The sequence below is a fragment of the Erinaceus europaeus genome, chromosome 3, assembly GCF_950295315.1.
Source record: "Erinaceus europaeus chromosome 3, mEriEur2.1, whole genome shotgun sequence".
Taxonomy (NCBI): domain Eukaryota; kingdom Metazoa; phylum Chordata; class Mammalia; order Eulipotyphla; family Erinaceidae; genus Erinaceus; species Erinaceus europaeus.
In genome coordinates, this window is record NC_080164.1 from 156,552,721 (window position 1) to 156,568,674 (window position 15,954).

Sequence of the window (15,954 nt, forward strand, 5' to 3'; positions counted from 1 at the left end):
GTTTTTATTATTATTAGTGATTTGAAACTGATAGACAATATTGTGGGATAAGAGAGGTACAATTCACACAACCCCCACCACCAGCATGCCATATCCCAACCTCTCCCCTAGTGTCTTCCCCATTCTTTATCCCTCTGGGGGTATGAACCAAAGATCTCTATGGGGCAAGAGGCAAAAAAAAAATTAATGTTTTTATTTGAATAAGATAGAGAGAAATTGGGAGGGGACAGAGAGATAAAAGAAAGAGAAATACCTGCAGCACTGTTCCACCACTCATGAAGCTTCCCCCACAGCAGGTAGGGATCAGGAACTTGGGTCCTAGTGCATAGTAATATGTGCGCTCAACCAGGTGGGCCACTGACAGCTTTTAAAAAAACAATCTGATCACAGATCACAAGGATGGTGCTTCTGAAGCCCTCACACTTATTTCCCAAAGTCAAAAATAAATTGTGTAATCAATCCCCTGTCATGAACCTGAACCTTCCAGCAAATACTTTGGGGTTCATGAAGTCCAGGACATTCTTTTTATAGATGGAAGAGTCTGCCAATCCTTGCACCCAGCAACCAACTTCTGTCCAGTGTGACAGGCAGTCAGACAATCAAGTGATGGTTAGCTGACAGGGACACACACTTTTCTTTTTTTTTTAATTTTATTTATTTATTTATTTATTCCCTTTTGTTGCCCTTGTTGTTTTATTGTTGTAGTTATTATTGTTGTTGTCATCATTGTTGGATAGGACAGAGAAATGGAGAGAGGAGGGGAAGACAGAGGGGGGAGAGAAAGATAGACACCTGCAGACCAGCCTCACCACCTGTGAAGCGACTCCTCTGCAGGTGGGGAGCCGGGGGTAGGGGTCAAACTGGGATCCTTATGCCCGTCCTTGTGCTTTGTGCCACCTGCGCTTAACCTGCTGTGCTACCGCCCGACTTATGGACACACACTTTGCTGTGTAACTGTGCACTCAGTCACAGCTGCTGATCAGGGACCCCAAGTGAAACCGTACATCTTAAACCAGGATGGGATAAATGAGCCCCAAGGAGAATTTAAGGTAGATGAAAAACAGTCCTCCCAAACATGCACAGCAAAACCATCTCAGAACATTCCCTGAAGAGCAAAAAGAGACCCAAGTATGAAATCCAGAAATCACAAAGACCAAATGCAGAAAGGACAGTAGAGAGCACTATCAGGGAAGTAACACTTTGTGCTTTAGAAAAATCACTCTCGGGAACAGAATGCTCCAGCTTAACTACAATTTTGATCTCCACTCTAGTAGAGCACGAAAGTAATGAGCTGGCAAACAGGACAGCCAGGCCAGCAGTGCATCTGAAGTCAGACTATATGGAAAACCCTGAAATAAAGGTACAGTATTAAAGTCACTATCTTAAAAGCAGATGGAGAATTCAGACCAATTGGTTATGGGTAAAATGCAACCAAAAGAAAACCTTAATCAAATAATGATCCCCCCTCAATTAAATCATAAGTCATATAACTAAAAATAAAACAGCTCTAGTGGGGGCTGGGCTGTGGCCAGGCGGGGGCCGGGTGGTGGCCAGGCGAGGATCGGGCAGTTAGCACACAGGGTGAGAAGTGAAAGGACCAGCGGAAGGATCCCAGTTCAAGCCCCCCAGCTCCCTACCTGCAGGAAAGTTGCTTCACAAGCATTGAAGCAGGTCTGTAGGTATCTATCTTTCTCTGCCCCTCTCTGTCTTCCTCTCCTCTCTCGATTTCTCTCTGTTCTGTCCAACAACAACAGCGATGACAACAGTAACAATAATGGCAACAAGGGCAAAAAAAATGGCCTCCAGGAACAGTAGATTCATAGTGCAGCGATAACCCTAGAGGCAAAAAAAAAAAAACAAAAAAAACCCACTCTTGCTTTTAATATAGCACAGGTACTGAGGTATTAATTTTGCTACTCACAGGTAAACATCTTCAGACCATTTTTTTCTTTCATTGCCATCAGGGTTATTGATGGGACTATCAGGGCAGGCACTATGAATCTACCATTCCCAGTGGCCTTTTTATTACTATTTTTATTTTTGACAGGACAGAGAGAGAAATTGAGAAGGATGGGGGAGATAGGTAGGTATGTAGGTAGATAAAGAGAGAGAAAGGGAGAGAGAGAGAGAGAGAAACAGCTGCAGACGTGATTCACTACTTGTGAAGAGTCCCCCGTGCAGGTGGAAAGCAGGGACTTGAACTCATGTCCTTGCACATGGTAATGTGTGCACTCAACCACGAATGCTACCACCTGGTCCCTTGGACCATCTTTTTGTTTAATATGCAATATAACTGCACCCAGAGAGACTGAGTGAGGTCCTTGAAATCAGTCACTGAGCAATAAGACATGTCCTCACTATCGGCAACGACACAGGAGAAGCAGACTTGGGGGCTGGGTATATTGGTATCTCCTTGGGAGAGTGTCTGATTTGCTTGTGTGAGGCTCTGAGTTCCATCCCCTAGCAAAAACACACTAGCCTTTTACTGGAAGTGCCAAAAAGAAAACATGAATTGCTCTTAAGTCTACAAATAGTTAAGTGGTTCTTAAATCCTTGCTAAGGCAGCCCACAGGGCTCAGTCTTGGATTTATGTCACCTTTAAGAAATGCAGTTAGTTGCCAAAAGCCACAGAAAAAGAAATTCATTCTCTCAAAGGACACTGACATTCTCTCAAATCTACCCTGCTCAGCAACATTTAATTAAGATCCTTCTATAAGCAGACTGTTTCCAGACGTCTACTTCCCAAAGCAGTGACTCCAGCTCCTTCTTCGTACATTTCTCCCCCTCCTCCTCATTTCTAAGGTTTTAGCAGCCTACTACGGGGATAAATTTAGCCTCTTTCAGCAAGAAATATTCTACTTTAGGAGAAGAGTGAGTAGGATAGCATGATTCTTTCTTTCCTTTTCTCTTCTTTTTTGTAATTGGATTGGAACAGAAATTGAGAGGGAAGGGGGAGATAGAGAGGGAGAGAAAGAGACACCACCAGCACTGCTTCACCACTCATGAAGCTTTCCCTCTGCAAGTGGGCACCAGGAGCTTGAAACTGGGACCTTGCACATTGTCGCACGTGGCTCAACAAGGTGCACCACCCACTAAACACCCAACTCACCCACTAAACACAATTTTCAAAAACACAGGATCCTCTTAGTCAGAAGAGAGAAGGGGATGTCTCTGAGCACCCTCACATTAATGTTCTAACACAGTTATGAAGCACCCAAGGTTTGCAGACGAGGGGTCAACTCTGGGACATTCTAATCCAATTCATGTTAGGGACAATGCTTAGAAAGCCAGAGGATGTTTCAAGCATGACAAGGGAATCATTTTCATAATATGGACATTCAGAGCAGAAGTCCTATACAGTGTGCCTTGTCTCGGACTCACCTGCTAAATGCACACCTATCTGCACTTCTCCACTGATTACTGTCTTAGTAATCCCTGCCACTCCCCATTCAAAATCCATTATTTCCTTTTTTAAAAAGACAAAGGTTTCTTAATTTATTTACTAGATATAGATAGAAATTTATAGGGATGGAGAAATAGAGAGGGAGAGACAGAGAGACACCTGAAGCATTGCTTTCCTATTCATAAAACTTCCCCTCTGGGGGCTGGGTGGTAGTGGAGCCTGTTAAGCACACATAGTGCAAAGCACAAGAACCCACTCGAGGATCCTGGTTAGAGCCTCCAGCTCCCCATCTGCAGCGTGTCGCCTGGCAAAAGGTGAAGTAGATCTGCAGGTGTCTATCTTTCTCTCCCTATCTCAATTTCTCTCTGTCCTATCCAACAGGAGCAGCAACAACAAGAGCAATAACAACAGTGGAAAAAAGATGGCTGCCAGGAGCAGAGGGTTTGTAGTGCAGGCACTGAGTTCCAGAGATAAGCCTGGAGGAATAACAATAATAATAATAATAAGCTTCCCATCTGCAGGTGGAGACTGGGAGCTTGATCGCTGGTCCTCACACACTGTAACATTGCACTCAACCAAGCACACCCCCATGCACACCCTCATTCTTTCCTTTATTGACATGAAATAACAACATACAAGACCAGAAATTCCAGCCCTTGGTCCCATTACCTGCCATTCAGTTATGGACAGTCTCTTTAAAGGAAGTAGAACATTTTACTCCACAGATAAAGGAAAGGACTCAAATAGAAAGGACCCAAGTGTCAACACTCCCGAGACTGGGGATGTAGTTCGGTGGTAGAACACGTGCCTTATAAATGTGATGCTTTGGCTTTCAGACCTGGCACCACATAGACAAAAAGCAAATAAAGTATACTCTTATGATTAATCCACAGTGATGCTGAAATGAATAACAAATCAGAAGTTCTTTAAGTACAGATTCTCAGAGGAAGCAAAGCTGAAAAAATGGAAAAGGGAAGACTCAAGATAATTTTCTTAGAGTTTATGTTTTTTCTAGTCCCAGGACTGGGTGGAAATCTTTGACTTGGGATAGGGTAAGGACTTGGTAAGGTCACCCAAACAGTCATCTGCTTTTCAGAGTAGACGTGTTTGTTTCCAGCCTCAGTCTCATATACCCCAAATCCACTTTAATCCAGTACCCCGTGCCATTAGATCATATATGTTCTGAGGGATGTTCTTGGGTGTTAAGAAAAACGTAATCATGGCAGGGGTGGATAGCATAATGGTTATGCAAAGAGACTCTTGTGCTTGAGGCTCCAAAGTTTCAGGTTCAACCCCCTGCACCACCGTAAGCCAGTGCTGAGCAGTGCTCTGGTGAAAGAAAGAAAGAAAGAAAGAAAGAAAGAAAGAAAGAAAGAAAGAAAGAAAGAAAGAAAGAAAGAGAGAGAGAAAGAGAGAGAGAGAGAGAGAGAAAGAAAGAAAGAAAGAAAGAAAGAAAGAAAGAAAGAAAGAAAGAAAGAAAGATTGTAATCAGTGGAGACCTAGTGGGAACAGTGTGGAATTGTACCCCTGTTATCTCATAATTTTGTAAATCAATATTAAATCACTAATAAAGTCTTAAAAGGAAGAAAGGAAGGAAACAGAGAGATCTTTGTGACTACTTCAGGGAGAACTACTTCAGTCTCTAATGGAGGGAATGGGGATATAGAACTCTGGTGGTGGGGATTGTGTGGAATTATACCTTCATTATCTTATAATTTTGCAAATTAATATTAAATCACTAATAAAATAAAAATTAGAAAGAAAAAATTTAATCTATGAGGCTTGAAAATCATCCCCCCCTCAAAAAAAAAAAAAGAAAGTCATTGCTCTAAATCTTTAAGTGTGGCCATATCAAAGCAACCAAAAAAATAAAGTGAACTATGAATTAATAACACTGGGGGTTAATGAACTAATATATCACCAAAAAGAAAAACAAAATAGCATTTCCTTAAAATAGCAATTTTTAGAGTATGATCTGCATAACTCAGTGAAACATTTTTTCCCCAAATAATCAATATGCATGTCATAAAGAGTCATTAAAGTAGAGGACCAGGCAGTGGCACACCCAGTTAAGAACACACAGTACAAAGTGCAAGGACCCACGCAAGGATCAGGGTTCAAGTCCCCAGCTCCCAACTTGCAGAAGGGATGGTTCACAAGTGGCAAAGCAGGTCTGCAGGTGTCTATCTTTCTCGCTCCCTCTCTAACTCCCCCTCATTCTCAATTTCTCACTTTTATGAAATAAAAAAAAAATTAAAAGACAGCCACTAGGAGCAGCAGATTTATAGTGCCGCACTGAGCCCCAGACAGAACCCTGGAGCCAAAAAAAATCATTAAAGTACAAGGCAGAACAAAAGTACAAGATGATTTAAAAAAATCAAAATACAAAAAAAAAGAGCTGCTTTGGTATGGCTTCCAATTTCATATTGTAATGCACCTTTAACAAATTTATGAAAATATTCACAATATCCTAAAGAAAACTATAAAACATTTGTCCATACTCCTATTACATGCCTTCACAAGACTGATTTCCTTTATCTATACAACCAAAACAACAAATCACAACAGAATGAAAAAGGGAAACGGGATGAAAATACAGCCATTAGTGTCTGTTAGCCCAGACAGTATAGAGATTGGCACAACAGATATTATAACACTTGTCACTAATGTCTTTGAGAGTTTTCATCACAAAAACATTTGTGCTGATATGTAAGGAAATTATTACTTTTCTTCTTAAGTAAAGTAACATCTTTGGGGGGTCACCCATCAAAGGGAGCACACACTATAACTCTTACGTATGGGCATAAGAGGTCTGGGGAAAGAATTAAAAGTGTGAGGTGCTGGAAAGTCTGAGCCCCCTGAGACCACATGGGAGCACCAAGCACAGTACCAGAGGATGTTTCATGAAGGGTGGGTGGCAGTGTTGTGTTCTCTCCTTTATTCTCTGTCTCACTCACTCTCTGTTTCTATCTGAAATTGAGGAGTGCCCCGGCCAGCAGGGCGGTGAGCAGGGGCTAGCAACCCAATGAGACCTGAAATGATAGGGACAAGAGACGCGAAGAACGAGAGCAAGTCAAGTTTCTGATCAAGCTCTAAATTTTATTGTGAACACAGGCATTATAAGGCTTTGGGGAAGGAGGGGGAAGTGCTGGAGGAGGGGAAGGGGGAGCAAACTTCAAAGAGGAATGTTCCTTGCAACAAATGGCAGGAACCAAACTGTGTGTTGACTCACTTGATTACTGATATATGGTTTACCTAAGGGGAAATGGCCTGCCCAGGGGGGAATGAAACTTGTCTCAAGGACTTCCATTGTTTCAAAGCTTATCATCTATCAAGCAGAGAAATGGCTCCTGGCAGAGGAGGAAAAAAAAAGTGTTCCAAGAGTTGTAGAACTGCAGACATAAGAAAGACCAGGTGCCCCCAAAATCAAGTAACTTTAAGTTCCCAATTTAAGTTTAATAATTTCTTTCTTCTAGAATATTTTTTAATTTTATTTATTTATTCCCTTTTGTTGCCCTTGTTGTTTTATTGTTGTAGTTATTATTGTTGTTGTCATCATTGTTGGATAGAACAGAGAGAAATGGAGAGAGGAGGGGAAGACAGAGAGGGGGAGAGAAAGACACCTGCAAACCTGCATCACCACTTGGGAAGTAACTCCCCTGCAGGTGGGGAGCCGGGGGCTAGAACCTGGATCCTTATGCCAGTCCTTGCTCTTTGTGCCACCTGTGCTTAACCTGCTGCGCTACCACCCAACTCCTTTTTTTTTTTGATTTATAAAACGGAAACACTAAGACCATAGGATAAGAGGGATACAACTCCACACAATTCCCACCACATAATTCCCACCACCAGAGCTCTGTATCCCATTCCCTCCCCTGATTGCTTTCCTATTCTTTAACTCTCTGGGAGTGTGGACCCAGGGTCATTATGAGATGCAGAAGGTAGGAGGTCTGGCTTCTGTAATTGCTTCCCCGCTTTAATAATTTCTAAGGCAGTATGTATTGATAGATAAAAATCCACATTGACTAGTGTTCTTTGAGATCTTCAGAATTTGCTTTTTTTTAATTTAATTAATTTTGCCTCCAGGCTCAGTGCTGACACTACAAACCCACCACTCCCAGCAATCACTTGTATTTTTTCTATTTTATTTGTTAGGACAAAGAGAAATTGAGAAGGCAAGGTGGAGATAAGGAGAAAGACAGACACCTACAGACCAGCTTCACCACTTGTGAAGCATCCTTGCTACAGGTTGGGGGAGTAGGGGCTTGAACCTGGGTCCTTGCAGGGATCCTTGTGGTTAATATTATGTGCACTTAACTGGGTGCACCACTACCCAGCCCAAGATCTTCAAAACTTTTAAGCATAAAAAGGGCTTGAAAGAAGACCCTCATGTATTCTGATTGTGCAAGTCTCTGTGGAATACACTGAATGTGACCTGTCGAGCACAGGCTGGGAAACAATCCCATGTTGTGCTAGTACAATGACCTCTATGTGGCTCTTCTCCTTACACAGTCTTCAATAAAACATCTTCCATGCTGACCAGTGATGTCCTCCAAACAGCAGCTTTGTGTTCATGATCCTGGAAGTAAATGTACAAATTGCCTCTGGCAAACACAGTTGCTGTTAACATCATCTATTTTGAAGAGGCCTTAATCTGGAGAATTATTTCACTGAGTGAATGCTATAAATAGTCCAGAGACATGATGACATAGATTAACATGTTCCTACAGTAGATAATCCCCTCCTATGAGATACAATGCCATAAAAAATATACTGAAAGCATAAAAAACATAAAATACATATAGAAAATTGATAATTATGGTCAATTTTGAGTCACCATTTAATTTCTAATAACAGAATTTCTGATTGAGGTGGCTAGGTTACAAACTTCTCTTTTAAAAATTGGCAGGAAGACAGTAATTTATTACTTAAAGTGCTGACTATTTGTTTGCAAAAACTATATACAAGCCAAAAACAACTAGTAAGAAAGAATTCATATTTCTGCCATGGTTTTGGAGAATCCAGAATAGAGCCAATTCTTAACTTTCAGTAAGACTAGAAGCTCCAGTGCAGAATCTAGTTATAAATCTTCATGTCTTGTCAGGTATCTGAAAGGCTGGCCACAAGTCTATTTTCAAATTGGCATAAGAGGTTTGGGGAAAGAATTATAAGCGTGAGGTGCTGGCAGAGCATACAACACAAAATTCTCCCCAAGGAAACTCAGCCCTTATATAGAGCTGGCCTAGAGTCCAGACTGTTCAATTCTCTGCTTTTCATTCTAGAATCTGCCCAATTACTGGTGTCATCAAAAACCACAGGAACAGCTGAATAAAAAAGAAAGGTTTGATTGCTAAAAAGGCAACTTACAAACTGGGGAGCATGTCTAGATAGCATAGGCCATTGAGCAAGCTTCAAAAAAAGAGGCCACGGGGTCTAGGTTTATGCAGATGAGGATGAGCAGTAAGTGGCTATACAAATACAAATCTAGTGTTCCAGGAAGAATCATGCAGATTGATGACCAGGGTGGGGGGTGGGGGTGGGGGTTGGGCGTGGAGGGTGGGATGGGGTAGTTAGCTTGTGCAGCTGAGGAACACACTGATTATACACTGCATGCACAGAAAATAGTGGGAAAATATTGTTAGGTAAAGAATTCTTTTTTTAAGATTTTATTTATTACTGAGAAAGATAGGAGAGAAAGAACCAGATATCACTCTGGTATATGTGCTGCCAAGGATTGAACTCAGGACCTCATGCTTGAGAATCCAATGCTTTATCCATTACATCACCTCCCAGACCACGGGAAGGAATTCTTAGCATAACAATAAAGAGAAAGGGAATTATAAGTCAAAGTGGGCTTCACTGTAGTCATTTTCATTGATTAGTTCTGTCCAGTCAGGGACTTGGGGTCCTTATCAGTACAAATGCAAGTGTAAAGCTGTGTTCTGATCAAATCAAAAGTCCAAAGAACTTTTAAAAGTACAGGGTGCTGGGCGGTATCGGACTAGGTTAAGCTCAGTGCGAAGTGCAAGGAAGGTGCAAGGATCCCAGTTGGAGCCCCCGGCTCCCCACCTGCACAGATAGGTCACTTCCCAAGTGGTAAAGCAGGTCTGCAGGTGTCTATCCTTTGCTCCCCCTATCTTCCCCTCCTCTTTCAATTTCTCTCTGTCCTACCCAACAACAACAATAACAGCAACAACAACAATGGAAAAAAGAAAAAGATGGCCACCGGGAGCAGTGGATTCATAGTGCTGGCACCAAGCCCCCGTGATAACCTTGGAGGCCAAAAGAAAAGAAAAAAAGTAAAGTATTTGCAGGCCAGGGTCAGTGTGTATTTGTTTGCTTCCTTAAATCCTGGCAGTCTGCCTCATTTTGAGAAGAAGGAAAGGGGGCAGAGTAATTGATTATTTGATTTCTGCAGTTTACTATGTATCCGTGTTATTCAAGAATGACCAAGAGCTCACCTCAAGAGCTGTAGACATACTCAGTTTCCCTTTCTTCCTAAAACTTGAGATTAGCATACAATCTGCTCCAAGGAAAACTGTCTTGAATGTAAACATCATCTGGCTATAAATGCCTGCTAAATTTCAAGTCCTTGTTCTAGACTTCTTAGTCCTCCCAGCAATCCTCCGAGAGACTCTAATCATCCCATTTGACAGATGGACGGTCTCTGTGTTGCCTGGGGCCATCCAGTTTATAGTCGGCAAAGGTATTTATAATAAATTGACGGGAGTCGGGCGGTGGTGCAGTAGGTTAAGCGCACAAAGCGCAGGGACCGGCATAAGGATCCCGGTTCGAGCCCCCGTCTCCCCACCTGCAGGGGAGTCGCTTCACGGGCGGTGAAGCAGGTCTGCAGGTGTCTATCTTTCTCTCCCCTCTCTCTCTGTCTTCCCCTCCTCTCTCCATTTCTCTCTGTCCTATCCAACAACAAAGCAACGTCAACAATGGCAATAATAACCGCAACGAGGCTGCAACAACTAGAGCAACAAAAAGGGAAAAAAATGGCCTCCAGGAGCGGTGGATTCATGGTGCAGGCACCGAGCCCAGCAATAACCCTGGAGGAAAAAAAATAATAAAAAAAAATAATAATAAATTGACTTTTTCAGGAACTTGGTAGCTCTGAATGGCAATGCTGCCTGTCCATTAGTGGTGCATGGCTCACAGCACCTAATGACTTAAATATGAAGAAATCCAGCCTTCTGTATGAGATGCTGGTTTTTAACTCTGCATTAGCTTTAACTTCAAAAATTCTTCCTAACACTCAGGGTGTCAGGCTCTGCACTCTGTCTGCCTATCATGCCTATTACTGGACCACTGGATATTTACCAACTGGTGGTTCTGCTACCCTGATAGCCAGAGCTAATCTTTTGCACAGTACCTGGAGCAGCAGCCAAGGAATAAATAAATGAGCAATGCATGAGCAAACAAAAGTGATTCTCCCTAAATCTATCTAGTCACTCAGAACATTAATTTCTAAAGGAGGTTCTTGCACACTAGGGGGTTTGTAAAGCCACAGTAGGGTGTAAGGAGAAAGTGACAGCACGTCTATTTCTGTTTCCCGACATTCATCACCGATTCCCACTCAGGACCCAATGCAACCAACCAACTGGGTAAGTGTGATTACTGGAGCACAAGTGTGTGCATTCTGGGTTCATGGCTTGAGCAGTGATGCCCACACCTATCTGACTGCATCCTGCAGACTGTACCAGATTGCAGTTTACAGAGGCTCTATTGAGAAAGTACTTGCACAAAAAAAGTGGGTACTATTTCTGATTTTTTTTTTTTTTTTTGCCGTCCAGGATTATCGCTGGCGCTCTGTGCCAGCACTATGAATCCACTGCTCCTGGAAGCCATTTTTTCCCATTTTATTTGATATGGCAGAAAGAAATTGAGGAGGGGGGGAGTCGGGAGGTAGAGCAGTGGGTTAAGTGCATGTGGCACAAAGCGCAAGGACCAGAGGAAGGATCCTGGTTGGAGCCCCCAGCTCCCCACCTGCAGGGGAGTCGCTTCATAGGCGGTGAAGCAGGTCTGCAGGTGTCTACCTTTCTCTTCCCATCTTTGTCTTCCCCTCCTCTCTCCATTTCTCTCTATCCTATCCAACAACGATGACATCAACAACTACAACAATAAAACAAGGGCAACAAAAAGGAATAAATAAATATTAAAAAAGAAAGAAAGAAAGAAAGGAAGGAAGGAAGGAAGGAAGGAAGGAAGGAAGGAAGAAAGAAAGAAAGAGAAATTAAGAGGGGAAGGGAGATAGACAAGGGGAAGAGAATGACACCTGCAGACCTGCTTTGCGACTTGTGAAGGGACCCAGCTGCAGCTGGGGAGCCTGGGGCTTGAAACCAGGTCTTTGTGCAGGTCTGTGAGCTTAGTACTATGTGTGCTTAACCGGATGCACCACCTCCTGGCCCCCTTATTTTCAATTTCTATCTAAATTAATAGTCACAAAATGTACATATGGCTTTAAGTGAATCCCACAAAGAACGGAAAAATTTGATCCCAATGCAAGTACAATGAACAAGAAACCAGCAGAAGTGACAGCATTTTCACTACTTCTCATTCAATATTTTACTAAGCCACATCTTGAAGTAAACAGATAGATAGATATTTCTTGTTAATAGGATCCAAAAATGTGGCACTCACTGATCTAGAACTTACTGCTGAAAACACCATCTGCAAAGGCGTATCACCCTCACCGGGTAGCCTGTGAGAAATTCAGTCTTAGGGCCACATTTCAGGGCCACAGTCAGTATTTACATTTTACCAAGATCCCCAGGTGATTCACATACACATTTCTGTTAGAAGCATAGTGTTTCAGATTGCCACCCTGAGATGAACTGAGCCCTAAGAATTAAACCTCTTTATTATAAGTTCAGACTGGTTTCTCTATTGATTTTTTTTCCTGAGCCCATAAACTCATAATTATCTGATACCAAATGTTCTTAAAACTGCTAATTATCCCCATAAATCAGTGAAATGATAGTAACACTATCTCTCTCTTAGTCACTCCAACCACTTAAAACAAACATACACGAAATAAAAATGTTCTAGCCACACCTCTATCTTTTGGATCTCCACCTCCACTTACTTTTGTTTGATCATCGGCTTTGAACACATAGCAGATACTCTGTCTGTGGGCCACGCGGTCCTTAATCAGACAAGCGAAGTAACTTGGATCGTGGCTGTTGTGAATCAGTTTGTGAACATGCTGAGGTTTACACTCAAAGATGCTAGAACAGATCAGTGGATCCCACTGCTGACTTTTCCCCGGATCAGGTTCACATCTCAGTCCAGAAGGCGAAACACAAAGCCGGACTTGCTTGGGACCAGGCCCCTTCCTAGAGGCTTGCCCACTGAGCCGCCGCACCTCTGCCACCACCCAGGGCAGCATGGGCATGGTGGTGAGAGGATGCACTGGCAAAGAGCCCACCAGCTGAAGGCCAAAGTCCACCGACATGTCATTCGGAAACAGGTGTCTCCTCGCTGTGAACGTTATGGGTTCCATCTTGGGAAAGGCCTGCAAACTCAGCACAACGCTGCCGTTGTATTTCTATTTTAGACCAGTCTCTTCCACACGCCTCTGACGTAGACTCCTGGGGGAGAAAACCAGAGGCGTTAGAAGGTAATCAAGTCACAGCAATAGTTACTTAACTACTTTCAGAGAGTTGCTATTTCAGAAGAACTTAAAAAAATCTGAAATGCAAACATAGGAAGAAAAAGATAATAGCTCAAATGAGCTTCTTGGCCTAAGAAGAGCTTTCTTGACACTGAATCACAAATAAACCTGGAAATGCCACATCTGTCACACTCACTGCAAAGATTACAGCAGGAAAGTCCTGTAAAACACAAGTGTCACAGAAGTAGTACTAAGCTTGATAGCACTGGGGCAGGGGTAGATAGCATAATGGTTATGCAAAGAGATTCTCATGCCTGAAAGTCCTAGGTTGAATCCCCTGCACCACCATAAACCAGAGCTGAACAGTACTTTGGTAAAAATAAATAAATAAATAAATAAATAAATAAATAAATAAATAAATAAATAAGAGAGAGAGAAAGGAAGGGAGGTAGGAAGGAAGGAAGGGAGAAAGAAAGGAAGAAAGAAAGAAAATGATACAGCACTGAGCATTGTTCAGACAGCTTGAAACCCTGCTGCATTCTTTAACATATTTTTCAAGGAACTGTTTTTCCTATGTGATCAGATTCAGTACTAATAACTCTCATCTGCCCTGCAAGTTACTTCTCTGCTAGAAACCCCTCAGTAGCTACCCCCATTATAATCTAGACTCTTTTACAAAGCAGATAAAGTCTCTCCAGAATCCAGTTCCTGCCTACTATACCTCTAAAATTCCTTCTTTCCTACATTTTCCGACATTTCACCAGCCTGCTGGTGGAAGACGTGAAACCCCAGAGACTGACTGAGTCAAAAGACAATTTATTACTCAGAGCAATCAGAGTAACCAGGAGATCGGCACAGGTCAGTGACACCTGAACTATGGGAGCCCAAATATTTTATAAGGGAAAGCAAGCTGGTAGGCCATTTGCTGAAGGAAAACACTTTCTTTTTTCTTTTCTTTTTAAAGTTTGGCACCAGCTATTATATAGTGAAACCAGTTATTTTTTATTTTTTAAATTTATTATTATCTTTATTTATTGGATAGAGACAGCCAGAAATCAAGAGGGAGGGGGTGAAAGAGAGAGAGAGAGATAGAGAGACACCTGCAGCCCTGCTTTCCCCCTGCAGGTGGGACCGGGGGCTCGAACCTGGGTCCTTGCACATTGTAGTACACGCGCTCAACCAGGTGAGCCACCACCCGGCCGCGAAGCCAGTTTTTTAAAAATACATTTATTTATTTATTTTCCCTTTTGTTGCCCTTTTTTTTTATTGTAGTTATTGCTGTTGTTATTGATGCCGTTGTTGTTGGATAGGACAGAGAGCAATGGAGAGAGGAGGGGGAGAAGAGAGAGGGAGAAAAAGCTAGACACCTGCAGACCTGCTTCACCAACTGTGAAGCGACTCCCCTGCAGGTAAGGAGCCGGGGGGCTTGAACTGGGATCCTTCCTCAAGTTCTTGAGCTTTGCGCCACGTGTGCTTAACCCCTGGAAATCACCTTCTCACTTTCTATCTTCCACAACTGTACCACTGCCCACAAGATATGCAGATACACGAGAAAGCATGATCCCATCCTAGTGATCTCCCTGGTTATCCTCTGAACCCCTGCCAACTCATACTTAAGTCCTACCTCAAACAACTACTTCTTTCTTGCAAGCTGATTAAGGGCATCAATAACCACATCTCTCTGCACTGTGTGCCTGATCATCAAATCTAATTTAAATGCCTGAAGAGGTCTCTCAGTAAGACTTCTTAAGCTTTTTTTATTAATGAGAAGGAGCCAAGTAGTGGCACACTTGGTTGAGCACATTACAATGCACAAGCACCCACGTTCAAGCCCCCAGTCCCCACCTGTAGGGAGAAAGCTTCATGAGTGGTAAAGCAGGGTTGCAAATGTCTCTTTGTATCTCTCCCTCTCTGTCTCTCCATTCCTCTCAATTTCCGGCTCTTTCTATCTAGTAAGTAAATAAATAAGATAAAAAAATTTTTGAAAAAAAAGACTAAAAAATTTTTTTATGAGAGACACCTACAGAAAGAGAGAGAGAAAGCCTAGAACACTAATCGGCTCTGGCTTATAGGTGGTGCTGGAAATTGAACCAGTCCAGAGAGGCTTAGGCATGAAAGTTGTTTGCATATCCATTATGCTACATCTCCAACCTTCTTAAGCTTTTTAAACTCTTAAGGTTTAAGGTTTCTAAAACCAATATTCAAATTCTTTTTTTAATTTTTAAAATATGAAACCTGAACTGCCTTTTAAAAAATAGTTTATTTGATAGGGACAAAGAGAAATGGAGAGGGGAGGAGGAGATATAAAGGGAAAGAGAAAGAAAAGAGAGAGCTGTAGCACTGCTTTAGCACTTGTGAAGCTTCTCTCCTACAGGTGGGGACCAGCGGCTTGAACCCAGGTCCCTGCACATGGTGACATGTGCAAACAACTGGGTGTACCACCATTTGGCCCCCAATATTCCAATTCTAAACCTTTCCAGGAAACAACCCATTTTACTGTTTTCCTATGTGATATATTTGCCTAAATGTTCAGTGAATTTTTAATACATAACTGAACATTGCTCAGAGGTAATTTTTAATATATTTATTTAGTAACTTTTTAAAATTTGATAGGTCAGAGAAAAAATGAGAAGGAGTGGGGGATATAGAGAGGGACAGAGAGACACCTGCACCTTCACAGTTCATGAAGCCTCCCCCGGTAGATGGAGACCGGTGACTTGAACCTAGGTCTCTGTGTACTATAAGGTGTGCCACCAACTAGCCCCTAATTTTTATTTTTAAATATCCAAAAGTTCAAAACCAAACTCATACTTTAGAGTTTGAAACTCTATTCCTTGTCTTTTCTTTAAAAATAACTTTTTTGATGATGAAAAGACTATAAATAATAGTCTCTCTCTCTCTCACGCGCACACACACAGGTGAAAATGGCATTAAG

General features: G+C 42.2%; 1 protein-coding gene across 4 annotated transcripts in view; it reads right to left on the reverse strand.

The window, feature by feature from the left end:
- Positions 1-15,954, reverse strand: part of TBC1D1 (TBC1 domain family member 1) — a 272,373-nt gene that overhangs the window by 246,421 nt on the left and 9,998 nt on the right. For all 4 annotated transcript variants that reach the window (XM_060188219.1, XM_060188218.1, XM_060188220.1 and 1 more), the window contains exon 2: positions 12,492-12,996. In XM_060188219.1, coding sequence (XP_060044202.1) covers positions 12,492-12,908 — 417 coding nt within the window. In that variant the 5' untranslated portion in view covers positions 12,909-12,996. The remainder of the gene's footprint in view (positions 1-12,491; positions 12,997-15,954) is intronic.